The sequence below is a fragment of the Nematostella vectensis genome, chromosome 4 (assembly GCF_932526225.1).
Source record: "Nematostella vectensis chromosome 4, jaNemVect1.1, whole genome shotgun sequence".
Classification (NCBI taxonomy): domain Eukaryota; kingdom Metazoa; phylum Cnidaria; class Anthozoa; order Actiniaria; family Edwardsiidae; genus Nematostella; species Nematostella vectensis.
In genome coordinates, this window is record NC_064037.1 from 1396183 (window position 1) to 1415447 (window position 19265).

At 39.5% G+C, this 19265-nt stretch overlaps 3 protein-coding genes across 4 annotated transcripts; 1 reads left to right on the forward strand and 2 right to left on the reverse strand.

Moving 5' to 3' along the window:
- The first annotated feature begins 246 nt into the window (after positions 1-246).
- Positions 247-3602, forward strand: LOC116609850 (coiled-coil-helix-coiled-coil-helix domain-containing protein 2). Its single transcript, XM_032370654.2, has 3 exons — positions 247-555; positions 2629-2875; positions 3330-3602. Exons 1-3 carry the CDS (start codon positions 355-357, stop codon positions 3338-3340), a joined length of 459 nt encoding a protein of 152 aa, XP_032226545.2. The 5' UTR covers positions 247-354; the 3' UTR covers positions 3341-3602.
- Positions 3603-3671: 69 nt separating this feature from the next.
- On the reverse strand, positions 3672-13970 carry LOC5502387 (protein moonraker). 2 transcript variants are annotated; one of them, XM_048726216.1, is made up of 22 exons: positions 13815-13970; positions 12921-13523; positions 12380-12685; positions 11757-11816; positions 11241-11459; positions 10671-10767; positions 10385-10491; positions 10236-10316; positions 9758-10060; positions 9369-9454; positions 8857-8890; positions 8619-8674; positions 8405-8492; positions 7971-8054; positions 7704-7780; positions 6694-6787; positions 6436-6526; positions 5729-5881; positions 5024-5249; positions 4609-4724; positions 4385-4448; positions 3672-4352 (listed from the first exon to the last, which is right to left on the reverse strand). In XM_048726216.1, exons 2-21 carry the CDS (start codon positions 13521-13523, stop codon positions 4405-4407), a joined length of 2925 nt encoding a protein of 974 aa, XP_048582173.1. In that variant the 5' UTR covers positions 13815-13970; the 3' UTR covers positions 3672-4352; positions 4385-4404. The 2 variants fall into 2 exon arrangements, with proteins under 2 accessions (XP_048582173.1, XP_048582172.1); XM_048726215.1 differs by having other exon boundaries at positions 3672-4448.
- A 1072-nt stretch (positions 13971-15042) lies between these two features.
- Positions 15043-18949, reverse strand: LOC5502386 (coiled-coil domain-containing protein 74B). Its single transcript, XM_001623526.3, has 6 exons — positions 18343-18949; positions 18032-18079; positions 17276-17414; positions 16390-16759; positions 16092-16273; positions 15043-15580 (listed from the first exon to the last, which is right to left on the reverse strand). The coding sequence occupies exons 1-6, from the start codon at positions 18698-18700 to the stop codon at positions 15439-15441; spliced, it is 1239 nt and encodes a 412-aa protein (XP_001623576.1). The 5' UTR covers positions 18701-18949; the 3' UTR covers positions 15043-15438.
- Between the last annotated feature and the right edge of the window lie 316 nt (positions 18950-19265).

A 19265-nucleotide genomic window follows, 5' to 3' on the forward strand; every position in this document is an offset into this window, starting at 1 on the left:
ATCGTTAGAATAAATACAAGTTCCCATTTTTTTAATACGGAATATATCTTTTTTTTTTAATTTGAAAAATGACACGTTACTATGAAAATAGTAAAATATGTAAGGGCTGCTATTAACTTATCCTACTGAAATTGCGAAAAAAAAGAAGAAAATAATTTCATTTAATCATCTTAGTTATCCCAAGCCTCGTTTTCAGAGCGACCTATTAGTACTGGGACTAATAGATTACATAACCCTCTAACCATGACGTCATTAGAATCATAGTCCGCCATCTTTGAAAGCGTGCGTATCTACAAGGAAACAAGAGCCTAATATTTTCACGATTTTTAGATATATATACAACAATTTAACAAAATGCCTAGAGGAGGAAGAAGAAGCAGTGGACGATCTTCGTCCCCGATGTTTAGTAAGCCCGCTCCAAAGCCATCTGTGCCCGCGACGAGACAGGCAAGCTCAGTAGCGCCTCAACCATCGTCACAGATGCAGCCAAAGCAACCAGGCTTGTTCGGCCAAATGGCCTCTACTGCTGCAGGAGTCGCTATTGGCTCTACTGTGGTAAGTCAATTAGTTTTATTTCTTCCATTTAAGATTCCAATTTTATATTTAGTGTTTTTTTGTTAGTATTGTAAATTTGTAACTTTACATCAAGTTGCGTCATTTGTTTTCTGTCCTACTTATAAAATATCTATGCTGAGTCATGATTATCGTCATATGCATCTCGATCTTGTATTTTAGATAGAGCAGTGCATATCTGGAATAAAAGAAGGTTTGGTTGTCTTCCTTAAATGTGTGATATAACCTAAAAAATAAGTTTATTCTTTTGAGATCTCATGATGTATTAATTAGTGGTGACATCGCGTCAATGATGATGATAATTTGTTCTTTTATCTACAATAGACGTAACCAAATAACAACTTATGACAACAAGATACACTGAACTAATTCTCCTCTTATTTAGGCATACCAGTGAGGGTTTTTAAAACTCCCTATACCTAGCAATTATTAGCACTCAACCTGCAGTATAATGCACTAGTCATTTGAATCCCCATGGTCCAGGTCAAGTTTATGGTTAACATGGTTATGGTTACTCTAAGACTTGTTCCCAACATGGGGGCTTTTGGACAAATTAATAACATAAAAAAATGTACTTTGCAAATGTCATGTCAGTTTCTGACTTGCATGGCGAAATGTGCAAAAACAAATATGAATGATAACTAATGCCAGATAAAGGTAATTTATTTGGTAACTGTTATCTTCATAGTTATTAGTACAAATGTACTCGCAGACGTGTACTGGCTTTGAATAATAAAGCCTTTTTTCAGATGACTTATTCTATTCTTATTGCTCTCTTGCTCATGGACAAGGAGAGTTATGGGTAGATGCGAATCTGTAGGCAAGAGAGATAGCAGGTCTAGAGGTAGAGGGAAAGAAGGAGGGAGGGAAGACAAAAAAAAAAAACAGGTGAGACTTTTCCGACCCTCCCCCACCCATATACTGTAAAGCAAGGGTTGCACCAATGCCTAGGTTTGAATAGTTGCCTATAGTTTGCATCCCGAGGGGTAGGGGCATTTGACTTCAGTTTTGTCCCAAAGGGTAGGGGGCTTTTTGTTGTTTTGTACAGGGCCAAAGTCTAATCCCCACCCGACCATGGGGGTGGGGTTTTCAATTGATTAGTGCATAAAAGAATGAAGGGGGGTGGGTGCGCATCTTTACAGTAGACTTCAGGTGTTCAGATACCTGGGGTATGTAACCATGCCCATGACCTGAATGGATAAAGACTTCACTTTTAACTGTTGACATGATCATATGATATAAAGTGTTGCTGAATCATCAAACAGATTGCATTGTAGCTCTATTTTAAGGTCTTGGTAAAGGTAAACGACGTGTCCATGGAAAAAAAATGTGGTCACGCCACAATTTTCCCTACATGTACAAACTATATATCAAATAAAAGCTTGAATTATCTCCTGCTTGTTTTATTTTTGCAATAGCTAATTCCGTGTTTAAGTTTTGAAGCCTCAAACTCAAAAGTACGGAGTTCACTCTAGAGCGTAATGCACCTTCGGGTTATTGTGAATGCACTTGCACGTAATTGCATCTCAATGAGAGATAGATGATCTACCAAAGTGTGTGAGGACTTTTTGTTATTTGACACTGTCAACTAAATATCCCGAATCAAATTTGGAATTCTCATTTCTGGCGAAATTTGGACACGAAAAGTGCTATAAAATCGATCTTCAGTCAAAAATCAAAAATTCCTCACACACTTTATGACATGGCATAATTAACTATCAGATCCCGAAAATTTAAAGGCGATATCTTAAAACCCGTCACGAGGTTACGCCAGACAAGCTTTAGTTGTCGCCTCAAAATAATACTCTAGAATAGTCAAAGATTTCGCGTGAATTCACGGTCAACAGGTCACGGGGAAACAGCAGGCCCAGTAGACAACAGGCCCATTTTAGCTGTCTTAGAATGCGATTTATGGAAAAAAATGTTTTTCAAAAATAAAGTTTAAGAACTATGGATACAGGTTTTGCAAAAACCACAAAAACAAACAGTGGTGTCAAATTTACCTTTACCAAGACCTTAACGCAGTTCCAAATTCTAAGTTGTTTTCATCCAAAGGGTCATGTGATTGGTGGAGCACTGGTTGGGGGAGGGGGGCATGGCTCAGAAGATGCCGCCCAGCAGCAACAAGTGTCACCTTACCAGCAGCAGGCTGCGCCATATCAGCCACAGATGTCACAAGGCCAACAGCAAAATCCATGCCAGTACGAACTTCAGCAATTTGTTGAGTGTGCACAGAATAACAGTGATATGAACATGTGCCAAGGGTTTAATGAGGCTCTCAGACAGTGCAAGCTTTACAATGGTAAGTTTGAGGTTATGGTAGCAGCATAGCCAGGAATTTTAACAGGAGGGGGCCAATATGCCCTTTCAAGGCATTTTCTCCTGTATTTTTATTAATGTCTCATACATTTATGTATTTTTGGCTGCTAGAAGGGGTGGGGGGTCAATCTCCTGGCTATGCCCCTATATGGTGTACTTTTTTTTTTTACAAATTTTTAATGGCCGCAAAGTTTCATGGTTTCTAGATCAAGATCTGCATGTATTGGGATTCCACGATTTCTTTCTTTGTGGCAGGTATAACTGTCAGTTTGCATATTTAGGTTTGGTGCTAATTTTGGGGAGGCACTCATAAACCATATTTCTCTCTTATGGGACTTGATTTGGCATTACTGAGCTTTAAAATTAATTTTAACTTCCCTCTATATTTTCATGTAGATAGCTATACTCTGAACAATTGTTACTTCATTTGTTTACAGGCCTGGCATAGAGAGTCAACAGAAATACAAATAGTCCAGCCGCAAGCAAAGCAAGACCTTCTTGGTGTGAATCAGGACTCTGAGGAAATGGCACTGTTGGTTAATTGTTGAAGGGATGGTTGGTGAATGGGGCAGGGTTTTTTTTATTCAGAGCATATGTTGATTTTTGTTTAAAGCTGGTTTTGTAAGTTTCAGGAACTTTTTTCTTTGCCTTAATATCAACTGACTGCTTTATTTATATGATATGAAAATAAAAACAGATTTATATTCAAACTGTTCAGTCCCTTGAATATGTTTGAGTAGAGGACACTTGTGTTGTTTAGGGACACAGATTTGTGAGAATGTCTTTCTAGAACTTTATTTCTCTCTTCCTGATTCACATATGTTCAACTACCAGTTGATTTTTTTAGGCAGCTTAGTGGGGATGTGTTGTGTGCTGAAAACAGTAGTCGTACTGCACAATATCCTATATACAATTTGAATTTAAATAGAATGATAAATTCTGGATTGACCATTAAATATTATTGACTAACCCAAACCTATAGAACCTTTGACTACGATTTCTGCAAAACAATGCAATACAAATAATGTAAGAATATAACAAATTGTAATATTAGATAAGCTTGTTTGTTATATCAAGATATTAATGGGTCTCGTTCTTCTTATTGGTATAATGTAGTTGGGTCTTGTCTCAGTTGTCTACTTGCTCATCATGGCCTTGTCTCAGTTGTCCACTTGCTCATCCGGGTCTTGTCTCAGTTGTCTACTTGCTCATCATGGTCTTGTCTCAGTTGTCTACTTGCTCATCATGGTCTTGTCTCAGTTGTCTACTTGCTCATCATGGTCTTGTCTCAGTTGTCTACTTGCTCATCCAGGTCTTGTCTCAGTTGTCTACTTGCTCATCCGGGTCTTGTCTCAGTTGTCTACTTGCTCATCCGGGTCTTGTCTCAGTTGTCTACTTGCTCATCCGGGTCTTTTCTCAGTTGTCTACTTGCTCATCCGGGTCTTGTCTCAGTTGTCTACTTGCTATTCATGGTCTTGTCTCAGTTGTCTACTTGCTCATCATGGTCTTGTCTCAGTTGTCTACTTGCTCATCCGGGTCTTGTCTCAGTTGTCTACTTGCTCATCCGGGTCTTGTCTCAGTTGTCTACTTGCCAATCCGGGTCTTGTCTCAGTTGTCTACTTGCTCATCCGGGTCTTGTCTCAGTTGTCTACTTGCTCATCATGGTCTTGTCTCAGTTTTCTACTTGCTCATCCGGGTCTTGTCTCAGTTGTCTACTGGCATTCAGTACAGCAAATTCCTGTGTGTACACTCCCTCTGCATATTCCTCACAAGCCCCTTCAAGTTCACCAGCAATATCCACAAGCATCTCATCTAAGATACCCTCGCTTATCCTGAAGAATATGATGAAGCATTAGGTTAGAAGCCTACTTCTAAAAAATATCCAGCAGAGAAAAAGGCTATTCTCTCTAGAAAAGAATAAAGCTTTTAGCAAAAAAAATTATAAAAATAATAAAAATATTGCCTTAAAACGTATCTGAAACATGGAAGAGGGGTGGCATAGGAATTACAAGAATAAAAAGGATTAGACTTTCACGTTCAGTTTTGAGGACATCAAGAGATATGGTGTTTCCTCTTGCATTGAAAACCGGGCCTGACAGAATCTGGCAGCCCAGTAGCCATTGGTACATACTCATCCACAAGCTTCCAAGGGTTGAATGACCCGTGAACATGGGTTGCTGTGTCGCGCAAGTATCTCTCGTATTTACTCCTGTATGCGGTAATGCTTGCTCGTAGTTCCGTCGGGACAAAAAGAGCGATCTTAGATGTGGTTCTAGCATGGCTTGGTCTCGGTGAATGAGTACGTTTTTGGTGAATGTCATCACTCGATCTTTCATTTGAAGATGGGGACGATATGCCTAGAAAATCGACAGCTCAAAGATTAGGCGTTTTAAAGGACAAAGTACTCTCACTGTTATAAGTGTTCCTTACCTTTGGTGGAAGCTAATAAATAAATAAATTACATTTGTACCGTTTTTTTTTCTTAAGAACCCTAAAGTTTTTTTTTCTGTGTTTTATGCCAAAGTAAAATTGTAGCTTGTCCGGCATCGAAAGAATAGCCATGCCGAAAACAATAAAAAGCAGGATGGCCAAAACCTACATAGCCTCCCGGCTGGCGTGCGATCTGCCTGAAAGTGTATGCTGGGAAGTCAAAACCTTCATCGCACAGAAAGCCCTGAACGGTAAGTAAAATGGCAAAGGAAGAGCATGAGCATGACAGGCTACAGGGGGGTGATTCCGCGGGTTCAAAATGAGGAACTTCTTAGGAACTAACACTTGAAAGCTTGAAAAACTTAGACATGTTTGGAATATTCTTAATCCGCCATTAAAAAAATACCTTCTAGTAGGGATGCGGTGCCGGTCGAGTCAAGCGTCTCTCGTCTGGTGCGAGATCTCTCGTGCAGCCTGTCGATCTTCTCCCTGATCCTGTCATTGTGCGAATGTGGCATAGTGAACATAATAGGGCCGGGATGGCCGAATGCATTTCCCCCTGAAACACCCAGAAAATTCGAAGTTAAAGTATTGGCTCTTTGTTTTGTATAAAGTAACAAATAACGTATTTAAAGGATGTATTTTATACAACTCTGGATCAGCTTCTGCAATTTACCACATTTTAACCCATTTTAACTCTGTGTTAATCTTTCAGGCTTGATTGTAACGAACGAACAATTTTTTAAATCAATTGTAAGGCGGCTATAAGCAAATCCTGACCTGTGAAAGCCTCGCTTTTGTGCTCAAATTCCATCGTCTCCTTGTGTCACACACTACGGGTTTTGTACTACACAGTCGCCCACTCAATCACTATTTAGCGGTGGGTGGCGGCATTTCGTCTATCAGAAATGTTCGGTGCGGGGACACTTCTTACCCTACACACTACGATACGGGCCGAATATTGTTGTTTTCATTATTCTGATTTTGCTGCCCCATATCCCACAAATCGTCACATCTCAAAATCAACTGGAAGACCCAAAAGCTCAAACAGAACAGCTTTAACAAGATGGGGGTAGTATTTTCTTTTTTTCCACGATAATCGATTGGACAGACCTGAAGGTTTTGTTCTGGGTTTGAACGTCTGGGAGTCGGGCTCGGCATACTCGACTTGTTGCCAGCGGCGGCGAATTGCATCCTCCTCTCTCTGGGGAAAAAGAGTAATAAATAAACAGCGCAGATCATCATACAAAACTCTAGTCTTCTTAGTCCCTCAATACAGGCCCTCCTGCATAAGAACATGATTTCCTCGTGGCCAATGGTCATCTGTGGAGCGATTGACTGAATGTAAGAATGTATGATTGGGTCAAGTACCTCAAAGCTCTCCAATCGTTGCCGGATGTTCTCCAAGGTGGTGCTGTCTAGCATGCCCGCTGCCACCTGATTTACCTCGTCTGCGTCCTCAAGCCTGCTCAAGGTCAAGACAGAAGATACGATTATTATATCAAAGAAATAAAATAGACAAATACCTGAATGACAGGAGATGATGGTGATGTTAATGATGATGCTGCTGATGGTGAGGATGATGGTGATGTTGATGAGGATGATGGTGATGTTGATGATGATGCTGCTGATGGTGAGGATGATGGTGATGTTGATGATGATGCTGCTGCTGATGAGGATGATGGTGATGTTAATGCTGCTGCTGATGGTGGTGTTGCTGATGGTGGTGAGTATGATGGTGATATTAATGATGATGCTGCTGATGGTGAGGATGATGGTGATGTTGATGATGCTGCTGATGGTGAAAGATGATGGTGATGTTAATGATGATGCTGCTGATGGTGAGGATGATGGTAATGTTGATGATGTTGCTGATGATGGAAGATGATGGTGATGTTGATGATGATGCTGCTGATGGTGAGGATGATGGTGATGTTGATGAGGATGATGGTGATGTTGATGATGATGGTGGGTATGATAGTGACGTTAATGATGACGTTGCTGATGGTGAGGATGATGGTGATGTTAATGATGTTGCTGATGGTAAGGGTGATGTTGATGATGATGCTGCTGATGGTTAAAGACGATGGTGATGTTGATGAGGATGATGGTGATGTTAATGATGATGTTGCTGATGGTGAGGATGATGGTGATGTTAATGATGATGTTGCTGTTGGTAACCATGATGGTGATGTTGATGATGATGCTGCTGATGGTTAAAGACGATGGTGATGTTGATGAGGATGATGGTGATGTTAATGATGATGCTGCTGATGGTGGGAGATGATGGTGATGTTGATGATGTTGCTGATGGTGAGGATGATGGTGATCATGGTGATGTGCTATTTATGGGGGAGATTATCCCTGAGGAAGCACCTCACCTTTCAAGTTCCTCTACGGTGTCTTCTAAAAGGTCGTCTAGTAGCATGTCTGCGAGGGTGTCTGCCTGAGCCATGGTCTTAAGGTATGAAACATGAACTATCAGCACTTTTTCTTTCATATGGCTTAGAAAAATATAAATAAGCATCAATAATAGGAAAGTAAGTAGATTGCCTTTAGCGACAGAATGTACGGAGCATTTCACAAACTAAATACGAACGTTAGAAGCTTGCTTCTCACAAAAAAACCCTTCCAGGCACATGGCTCACCGTTTCTGATGCGAGGCTGGCTAACTGTCGTCGCAAAGAACGCTTTTTTTCCTGTTCGTTTAGAGTGTTTTCCTTAACGATAGCCTTTAACAACAGAAAAAAACGTTTGATTTCCTCTTAAATACACGGACAACAACATGCAATATTGTTTAGATAGAAGGTTTAAGCTCAAATGGTCATGAAACTTAATGCTATCAACTCAAATGGATGTATGAAATTAAAAAGGAATTGGAAAATCTAGGTATTATTAGATGGAGGTGATATGCACCTCGGGAAAGGATATAGAAATTGTTCTATATCTCGATTTTATATTTTGTTGTATTTGAACCAGGGAGTTTTCTTAAATTAATGGTATAATCTAGATATAATTGAGTTGATGACTTCCAACAAACAAAAGTCAACAGGATGAAAATAAGAAAACCAAGATGACTTGCCTCCGCACGGTCAAGTAATGGTCGCAGCCGGTGGACAATTGCTTCTTCCGTTTCTCTTATCATCCGTCGCGCAAGCTGCACACCATCACTGCTTAAAAGAAAAATCTTAACATTTGCCGAGCTGAATCACGAACAACAAGAGGTATCGAATGACTGCCAGAGGATGTGATATTCTATGTTCTGTTTTATGGTAGTAAAAAGAGACGTGGCGCACCTGACTTGTCCATCTAGACGCCTTCCACGTGTGCGCAACTCATCCATTTCCTGGACCTGCAGTATGACAAATTAAAACATCACATAAGTACTAATAATGTCAGTTTCTGATCAACTCAAGGCCCGGACTCATCCCAAAACACTTAGCACGTCATAATTTTAGAAGCAAAGCCAATCGAGCAAAGTACAGTCTATGAAGCCTTATCACTTATCAAATGGTTAGATGAAATTTGTCTTACCCGTAGCTGAGCCTCACGGTCAAGCCAGGCCTGCCTAAGTACAAACATCCAGTGTTAGCAAACTAGCAACAACAAAGAAAAATGCCCTCTTGGCAAAAAATGTATACACTGCTATTGATAATAAGAAACATTTAAGCGTGCATTGAAGGGCTAGACATCAGTTACATTAATTCTAGTTAAAGCACATAGGTTTTTTATTGGTATGTTTCCTTTATAACATCGACAGAGTGACAAAGAGAACAATAAAGATTCCTTTTGTCCCATGCTGTCTTTTCTCATATGGCAGGCTGTCGGGTAAACCATAGAAACTATGTTATATATACCACTACAGATGTCCAGAATGTATAATCTGTGTTTACTTTTGCTAACTTTTGTATTCCAGTAGAGTACCACTTTTAGGCAAAATTACTCAAGTGATTTTAGCCTAGAAACTGGATACTGTTTACTTGTGTGACTAGACGTCATGAGTAAACAACGAGAACATGCCAGAGAGCATGCTAGCCACTATGTACCGTGTTATTTCTCTTTCCATGAGATCTCTTTCCTGAGGGACCATCTGTCTTGCATACTTAGGGCTACGCGGACTCTGTGGAGGCAACTATAACATCAAATTAGTACCTCAAAACTAGATCTCTGTTCCTTCCAAAAATATCCTCATCTACCTTCTTTTTTTGTAGTTTTACTGTATGCATTAGCAGTGCACACTTATTCCTGTTAGGTAAGAGTCTGAAATCTGAGATAAGTGCCCAGCCTTAAATAAGCTCTGACTCCCAAATTAGCGTCCCCCTTCCTCCCAGAGAAAATAATGCTAAAAATAATGCTTAAAATAATACTAAAAATAATACTAAAAATAATGCTAAAACAGTCACTTATACAATCAGCACATATTAAGACAGCCTACCTCATGATCAAGTCTTCTCCGCGGTGATCTAGGGGATAGCTCTAGTTTTTCACAGAGTCTTTCAGGTGTTCCGAATTTCTTAGTGGGTGTCCCTCTGGGTGACTTAGTGGGTGTCACCTGTTTAGTTGGTGTCTGCGGGGGCGTGGTGGGATAAGGCTGTGCCTTATTGTTCTCTTCCCCAGGGTGTTCTGGGATGACTTTCCTGAGTTTAGACGAGACTGTGTCTTGAGCAAATCCAGCATCGCCAATGCCGCTTGGTTTGAGTATAGATTTGCCAGCTTGCTGAATACGCTCACGCTTGGCCTGCAAAATTCAAGATAATGTCTTAGTAACACAAATACCACCTTTTTTAACTAATCAAATACCACCTATAACAGAAACCCTGTCACAGTTCTTCTCCCTCAATAACATAGAATTATTGCATATGGTAATTCTTATAAGATAATCAAACCAACCGATGGCACAATATTGGCTGTACCTGTAAATGTTGAGGAAGCAAAAGAGATTTTTTGGCAGGCTTGTTGATTGCAGTGGGCCGTGGTACTAAGGTGGCTTTAGGCTGAAAAAGAAAACACCAACACTATAAACAATTTATTTTGACAACAAAATGAAAGCTAGAAAACTTACAGCAGAGAAAGGAGTCTGCGTGATGTTTTGCCTTGCTCTCATAAGTGCCTCTATGCCAGCCTGCAATACAGCATTCCTCTCAGGGGAGGGGTTAGGAGTTCTGTGCACTGCAAATCAAAGTAGATTAAAACTTGAAAAAACTCATCTATGAACAGTAAGTAAATGAAACTTAACATTCCTACTGTAAGCAAAATCTTGACATTTCCAAGAAAAAATCTAACTGTTAGAAGGCAAAAATCTGACATTTACTTATTAAAACGTTTCTGCTCGTTGGTAAATATGTTACCATTTGTATGCAGAAGACGTTTCTTGGATGCATGTTTGGCTGCATCAATGTCCTTTTGGAATGCGCTAGGTATTGGCTGGTGACCACCTTTTGTATACTGCAAAACACAATTTATTGAAAAAAAAAAAGACTGGTGAAGTAAGCCAATCAAACACGGAATATTTAGAAACAGTGAAATGAGATGTACCCAAACATTCTACTTTTTACCCAGGGGGAGGGTTCAGGTGTGCCTGCTACTCACCCACTTGAAGGTCCATTTAAAACTTATGACTTTGATATTTGTTCTAGATGATAGTGATGTGGTAATGTTGAATATTGAATGCTCTAAAAGAGGGTATATAGAAATATTTTGTCAGCTGAATTGGCTAGTGATCCACTTAGTTGTAGCTACTAGCTATGGGCCTGAAAGAATCCCAATTTGTGAATAATTTTCCAGGGTATTGTAACTCTTTATTTGAGCATCAGATCAGAGTTATAGCAGAGATCAACCCTAAAGAAATCTGTTTTTATATGGTTGGCAGGACCAGTAATCAATATTATAATGAGAGTTGGCTTTATCCCCACACTGACCTTGGGTTCTCCAGCAAGCATTTCCTCAGAGAGGTCATCACTGCCTATCTGTAGCTGTGTGGTAAGAAGTGATAACTGCCTGATGAGGATCGCCAGGTCCTGGTACATGGGGGGTAAGCCGCTGCCCACTTTTGGCTGCAAGGGTGCCTGGCTGATGAAGGTCTGAAGGGCCCGCAGAGCTGCACGATGGGCTGCAGCAAGTCTGCTAAGAGTCTTACTCTAAGAATTGAATATTAAAAAATTAAAACAGTAGACTAACAATGATTGTGTTAAATATTCTGCAGGCAACGGAAATATATTAGAAATTATTATTTTACCCAGAATTGCAGAAGGTTGTATTTTTTCTGAATTTACAGACTTTTTCTCTATGGACCCCTTATAATAAACAATAAAAAACAAACAATGCTTTTATAGTGCATATTCAGGCATGTTCTAAGAGCTGTCACATGGTTTACATGAAAGAAAGGTTATGTGGTCAAACACAGACAATTGAAGATGTGCTTTAAGTGTCTTTACCTTTTTTGTGTGTTTGATGTTCGTCCCTGTCTTGGTGAGCTCATCTTGCAAATCTCTGACCTTTAAAAATAAAGAGGATGTTTTTTTGTTCATGTTGTTAACTACAGGGCCTGTTTTAAGGTATATTGTTGCTTTTTCTCATCAAGTATACATGCCTGAATGGACTTAAATGAATGGAATAATTAGAGATGGCTTGAGTTTGCAAAAGGCAAACTTGTGCGAATGGCAGTATGTAAATCAACATACAAGACAAATATAAATCAAACCCAGATCCCCACTTACCCTGCAATTCAGCTACAATAGTTATAAAAGTAACTTGATCATACTGAGTTTTTCTTTTTTTTTTAGATCAAAATGGAAAGTATTCAAGTGTAGCAAGAAATCTCTGTAAGGAATTTTTTTGCTTAGTGGCATACAATGGAGATGTATATTAGAGAAACCCAGAACAAGACTTGTATCAAGTCTTGAAAGGACCAAGATCCAAGGCTTGCAAGGACCAAAAGAGGTTGAAGCAAGGGTTTCAAGAAAGGGGGGGGCGGATTCATTGTTCTTCCGTGGATTTCCTTATATTTCTTGTTAAGAGGGGGCCCACCCCTAGATCCGCCCCTGAAGACTGCAAATACCTGTCGCTGTAACATGTACAACATTCTGGAGGACCTTGAAGCCTGTTCCTCAGCTCTGATAACTTGTCTGGGATCAGGCTCATCGGCAGATAACCTCAAATTATCCTCTGCTCTTCGCTTGATCCTCTTATCTCGGTTTCTCAACAGAGTGGGCCGCTGGTTCTGCAGATTCTCCAGCTGGTTCATGCATTGGTAAAGATCTTTCCGCAGCTTTTTTATCTCAGTTGTTTGTGGATCATCAGAGTTGTTTTCGAGGTCAGCTTCACGGCCAGAAAAGAAATGGACCTCCTGTAATCCCTGCTTCTCCTGAATGATCAAATCCAAAGAAAACAAAATACATTAAATAAGGGACTTACTAAGTACTTTTAAAGGTATAGAGCATTCAAAAATTGATATTTTTAATCAATTTCTTTGTTCCTATGATTTCTACCAACTAGAAAAAAATAATTTTCCCCTGACCATACATATATTATTTATATATTATTGTAATTAATTCATTGTAAAATTTGTTAAATAGTCTTTGGTACTTGTAATTCCTTACCTTCTCATGTTTCCTTAGTGTTTTCTGAACACGTTCCCTCAGTGACATACCGTCATTACTTGGGTCAGTTTGCTTGGTTTTCTTTGCCTTCCCTTTCCCCTTCCCTTGCGTCTTCTCACTCTTATCACTTGGTCTCCCTAGAACTTCCTGGGCCCATACAATCTCTGCAGGGTTAAATCTTGCTTTTTTTATATCTCTTCTTGCCAAGTTAATAGCAAAGGCTAGCCGTTCACTTGACACTGATGAGTTTGCAGAAAATGGAAATTGCCCTTCTATTGACCTGGACACAAATGTCTGATGAAGTTTATTCTCATTTTCTTGAACTCCAAGTTTCTCAATAACAATTGGTTTGGGCTTCCTAATTCTTGTTGCCAAGTTCTCAGGTGATGAGGGTGCCCCAATATTGAACTGAAGTTGATTGGTCAAAAAGGCAGCGCTAGAGGGAAACATTCCACTTGTAGTTTTAGTATTTTGGACAGCATCATCTAGATAGGTCCTCTGGGGAACAAATGCTGGGGGTATTCTATTCCCTGGTGCAACGTGTTGCCCTTGCGCAACAGAGAAACCCAGTTGTGTGCGCTGCCACATCAAATCGGTCGCCATCTGGAAGGCACAAGAATGCATCATTTGGATGCATCATGTAGACAAGCCAGACAAGTATTTGTTGGATTAGGCAAATGATTCGATATAAAAAAAAATTAAAATCTTGCAAAAGGTGCCTTTAACGCTAACATAGCACCCTGAAGACAGAATCTAGAGTTAAGTATGTTTAAGTAAGTACATGTCCACGATGTTAAACTCACAAAGCGAAGACCGATCAACAAGCAAGTACTCATGAACAGTTTTCCATCGATTTACAGATAAAAATCGACAAAACCAAGTCTAAAATCATACCTGCTAAATTCCCTTTCTTCTACAAGGTTATAGTTTTCGTCAAACATCCATACGTCAGGCAATGGCTACGAAAACATCCAGAATAACACCATAATAATAAACACAGCTTGAAGAAACCGCCATTTTGTTTTAAAAAGATCACTCGACCCCAGAGCCCGGGCCCCTTGTTTCCACAGGGTGACCAGTTCTGAGCACACCATTTATCATGGACGGGTTCAGAAGAGAGGTGAACTTATCAAGTTCCCAAATCTAGATATTTTCAGACTATTTTTTCTCACCCATTTTCAGTCTATTTTTTCTCACCCATTTTCAGTCTATTTCCCCCCTCCATTCTGTAAGTGTTTTTCAATGCCCATATTTTGGTGTGATTTTATATAAAGAAAAGTTGTGACACCCAACATATTCATGTCAAATTCATATTCAAAAAGCAGCTTAACACTTCATTACCTAGCGAAATGAGCACACCCTGCTCCAACTGATGCTGGCCAAATAAGATTAACCAACTGCTCAGTAGTGTATCTAGGGGGAGGGTTTAGGGGGTTTAACCCCCCCCCCCCCCCCCCTCTTGGGCTGCCAGAAAGCCATATGTAACAAAAAATTACCCCATCCACCCCTGATGTTTTTCACTTGAGGGCAGACCACTCAGCATCAGCTACACGCTAAGACTGGTATGACAGTACCAGCTGCCCATATCGGGGATGTAGCCAAGGGGAGGGGCCTAAGGGCCCATTTGCAACAGCCAATAATACAGTAAATGTAAGGACACTTTTAAAGTACAGGGAAAATGTCAGATGAAGGGCCATTTGGGCACGCTCCTGGATACAACCTGGTGAATGGGGGACTTGCGCTGAGATCACATGACTGTTTGGGTGGCAAACTAGTGCGTGCTCAGGCTAGTTTAGCAGCAAAATAACAGCAACAAAAAGCAACTTATTCAGCGCTTACAAAAAAAGCCAGAATTCTTTTTTTCAGAATGGATTTAGTCTCAATTAAAGATTTTTGTTGTTGTTCTCATTTGCGCTGGGTGCAGTCTTTCCTGATTTTTTTGTTTGATTATTTTCTTTTGAACTTGCCACCCAGAAAGCGCAAGTCCCCTATTGTATCTTACTACCATAATGTGTAATTGTTGGCTGCGACCTGTGTGGTTCACTCCACTAAAAGGGGCGAGCAATGGCCTATGATGTAACACACGTCTCAAAAACATAGCTACAAGTGAACGTGTAGGAGATTATTTTTATCCGTTTATTTTCAATTTATGCCAATACTCATTCTATGTGTGCAGATTTTCACACCTTTCTTCAAGAAATATCTAGTTAAATATTACCATTCATAAATAGTGCTCTCAAAGGAACACACAGAAGAAGCAAATTCAGGATACATCTGAGCTACTAATTACAAAGAAATGTTATTAATTACAAAGAAAAGAAGTTAAGGAAAACTATTTACAAAAATAGTATGCAATAGGAAAACTATATACAAATAAATTTTTCTTTGATGCTTATTATATGGATAAATTTGAAAAAGTCAAAAAGGATATGGGAATTCAAATATAAAATGTTTTAGGTCACAGCATCGATTTGTATATTCTATTTTTTTAAAAGATTATCTTTAGACACTATAATAGTTAGAAGAAGTCTTTGCGACCAGGTCTGCCTCTAAGGATAGCTTGTTGCCTTCTCCTTCTGTCGGCAACAGTTGAGTTTATGTTGGGTCGCAACATAGGGAGGGACACATTCTCAGATGTCACCCTCACTCTTGATGTTGCCCTGTGATTAGGAGAAAAGAAATGTGCAGCATTGTCAGGCATTTTTAGTGAGGAGGGCAGCTGTTACATACAAACATTATTAAACATTGTGTAAGTTGCACATGTTTGTGCACTTGCACTATCAATAGCCTTTTTTTCTAAAACATTTACAACTACAGTAGGAGGGGTATAGTTGCCCCTGACTTTAGGGGGAGGGGGGATTAATAGGGGTCCTCAAATCTGCTGATCCAGCTAATCTCTTCTTTGAAATGAGAGAGTCAACAACGTATCTCATTCTACATCTTGTCTGTAGCCTTTCTGGCAAAACCACTCTATATCTTTAAACCCTAAGACTAGGTTAGAGAGAACATAATCAAGGGCTGAAATTCCCACTTGTATTGTTTGTTGCACTAAAGATTTGAATTTATTGCATCAACTGGATTTAATACAGACTCCAAAATGTGAGTGAAATTGTAAAGTTGAATATCTTTGTAATTTGAAACCCCTATTTCAGGAAAATTGTTACCACTTACTTTCCAGAGACAGATTGGTCTCGCATCGGAAGTTTGGGAAGTGGACGGTTTCCATGTGGCCATTCACCACCAGAGCTTATTGCATCGCCACCCTTGACGTAAGACTTGGTTAGAAGATATGTATCTGAGCTCCACTTATTGGAGTTTGCTGCTTCGCGCAGATCAGATTTCAGCCTTGTTAACTGATGAAGTAAGGGTGTTCAGGTAATGAGTAATGCTCAGTGTGTTCCTGATCTTTCATATGGATAAATTCCTAAGTAGAGTTACCTATCTGGCCAGTATCACAAATTGTACTTACCTCTTGAGCTTGTTTAGAATTCATCTCTTGCTGTTGCTTAATAATTGTCTTGCACTCAGACAAGGTTGGTGATCTGGGCGCAGATTCTGTTGGAAAATGAACCTCAATAGAATTGTCTTTTCTAATTGTCACCATAAACACCTGTTGACTGTCAGTAACAGACTTTTGGAAGGGTGCTTGAGGTGTCTTGTGACTTAGTGCATGTTGTGAGCCTGCCATGTTGGGAGGAGGTAAGGGCTTGTCATTTACTACTTGTGGTTTGGTCTTCTGTTTGTTGGCAGATCTAGACTTTCCAGATCCTCGAGCTGATCCAGGTTTTACTCCAGAAGTTGCGGGAGTTCCAGAAGTCACTTTCTTTTCCTGAAGTGACCTATTTTGCAGAGAAAAGTCAAAATTGAAGATGGGTGCAGAAATAAATAAATCACTCTAACAGGCTATTGTAGAAATGATATTTTTACATGACAAACCTTCAAGCAAACTGAAATGTTTTATCATCACATTACCGATGGCCGCTTACAAAAAAAAAACAGTCAGGGATAATGCTGAGCCAGTGGTACGGCAATGGTAAAACCCTTTACAAGCTTAACTTTTGCAATTTTACCTGAAGTAACCTCAAATGCTGTTGGCTAAGTTAACAATTAGAAAAAAAAAAACATCTCTAATCTATTGGGTTCCCAAAAAGGGCTCTTCCGCTCCTTCTTTATTTTCCTGTTACCTAAGTTTATTTCTGTTTGAAAAAATGGTCTGTATTTTGCTTTTGTATTTTCTAACTATCCTAGTGAAGAGCATACATCTATTTTTCATTTATCTGTACAAACTTTTGCTGCACTGCAACAAAGCTAAGGAGGGCAAGGCATTTGGTGATAGAAAATAACCATCAACACACCTGCTTGACACTCTTTCCTGAGATGGTAAGCAAGACCTCATTTTGTCAGACCCACTACTTTTTCTTGGTTCTTTTTTGCTATGTATTTGAGCTTCTTCAGGCTGTGAATTATTGTCCCTCTGATTTGAACTTACATTGCCTAAAGTGGGAAATGAGAAATCAGGTGGTGAACAAATTGGGGCTGTTTCAGATATAGATAATGCATTAACTTGTTTGTAAGGCAGGGGCTCAGGAATAGATGCCTGAAGACCTTGGTTTTGACCTGAACAAGAACCACAAAAGCAATATTCAACATGTAAAACCAGACAAACTACAAGCTTAAAAAAGTTGCTGCACCAAACATCAGTTTTGGAAATACTTGTGAAGTTAATTGGAATTCTTTTTGGGGGAGTTTTCTCTCATTTAAACTTCCAGTTGTATTAATTTTTCTTTCATTTATTTGGACCTCCCAGTCAAGTGTAACACCCTTATAAACACAATTCCAGGCTTGCACCTCAAACCCATGAATAACAAGATGTAAATTATACAATTTACCAAATGGAAACAGAACAGCTAATTCTCATCTAACCCTTGCCAAATCTCTTAAAACTCAAAAACAAGAATATACATGTTTAAAGGGGAGGACAATGATTTTTGTTTAAATAATTGCTAAAAGGTGTTTAATATTCATAGAACCACAGGGTATTTCGGGTATTTCTTTGTCTTGGGCAACTTTTATGTATAAAAGCCTGATTTTATTTTTGATAATGATCTTACCTTCAGTAGAGATACCACCAGCTATCATCACGATCTTGAATTTTAAAGCTGAAAAATGATTTGCTATCATAAGCTTGAAAATATTGCTAAATCCAATATTTTTAAAAAATGGCGAGTGCTATGAGGGAAGTAGAGGCATAAAAGGCATATGTTGAGTACTCAAATCTTCAAGTATTAATGACAATTAGATAAAGAAAACAATATCAGAAGAAATTTAAATCCTTTATCGCCTCAAATTGATGATTTTCACAAATAACCGAGAAAACTGCCCTAAATCCTAATTATCACTGAAACAAACAAACCATTTTCACCTTTATTTTCCTCTTTTAATCTCTCGATTTCGTCGTGTAGATTGTCCAATACTTGTGAATGCTGTGCTTGCAGAAAGTCTAAACTGTTTTCCAAGCTTTTGACCCTTTGGTTCGAGTTCAAGTCGGATGATGTCGAAGGAGCAGACACTACTCGCGGTAGACCATTCACTCTCTCTTCATTCTCGAGATCCATAGTTCGTTCTTCCAGTGTCTTGATCGGTTCAAGTTGATCGCGTATTAAAGGTTTAGGTTGTTTTCGTCGTTCTAGAGAGCTTCTTGACCAAGAAGGGAGGTTTTGTAGCGGGGGTAAGCTCGCCGGTGGGGCACTAGATCCTTTTGACATCGCCTGTGTCTGCATTCTGAACCGACGACAAAACCTCCCTGATAACAACTACCACAACACAAACACAACCTCAAAGTAGAGCGATCGTGGCCAAATCTTCAACAAAGAGAGCCATGATATTCTCAAACAGATATACACAGAAGCTTTTTCAATACAGATTACCTTAACATCTGTGTTAAAAATAAGCTTTTCGGGCGAGCTTTTCAAAGGAATAACTTCTGCCCAACAATGGTCAGGTTTACTTGGGGTTCGCACGGCGCATGACACAAAACATTGTTGCCTAGAGACGCTTGGGAGAATGCCGACGTGGATCATAATCGAACGTCTTCGCCAACAAACTAATCCCCGAGTACGCCAGAAAAGTTTGCTAACTAAAGCGTCTCTTATTAACACAATCGCATATGGTTATTCGTATCATAAGCGTAAAATATAAGAGATACAAACTTCACCCCGTCTACACGCGAGACCTTGTTTTGTTTTGCGAATAATTGCTTTTTTTTTCGCGGTCACGTCCCGGGCGGCTCAACGCTTTAGAAAAGTAGAGGGTATCACCTTGCCAACGGCGTTTGGTGGAATATGA

Excerpts from the sequence above, each read along its gene's own strand:
- LOC116609850 (XM_032370654.2), top strand. The coding sequence starts at position 355 with ATGCCTAGAGGAGGAAGAAGAAGCAGTGGACGATCTTCGTCCCCGATG. Across the intron at positions 556-2,628 it reads TCGCTATTGGCTCTACTGTG|GGTCATGTGATTGGTGGAGC; the intron begins GTAAGTCAATTA and ends TTTCATCCAAAG.
- LOC5502387 (XM_048726216.1), bottom strand. The coding sequence starts at position 13,523 with ATGGCGACCGATTTGATGTGGCAGCGCACACAACTGGGTTTCTCTGTT. Across the intron at positions 10,768-11,240 it reads TGCTTGCTGGAGAACCCAAG|TATACAAAAGGTGGTCACCA; the intron begins GTCAGTGTGGGG and ends TGTGTTTTGCAG. Across the intron at positions 8,055-8,404 it reads CATTACTTGACCGTGCGGAG|GCTATCGTTAAGGAAAACAC; the intron begins GCAAGTCATCTT and ends CTGTTGTTAAAG.
- LOC5502386 (XM_001623526.3), bottom strand. The coding sequence starts at position 18,700 with ATGCAGACACAGGCGATGTCAAAAGGATCTAGTGCCCCACCGGCGAGC. Across the intron at positions 18,080-18,342 it reads ATTAAAAGAGGAAAATAAAG|CTTTAAAATTCAAGATCGTG; the intron begins GTGAAAATGGTT and ends ATCATTTTTCAG. Across the intron at positions 17,415-18,031 it reads TGGTGGTATCTCTACTGAAG|GCAATGTAAGTTCAAATCAG; the intron begins GTAAGATCATTA and ends TTCCCACTTTAG.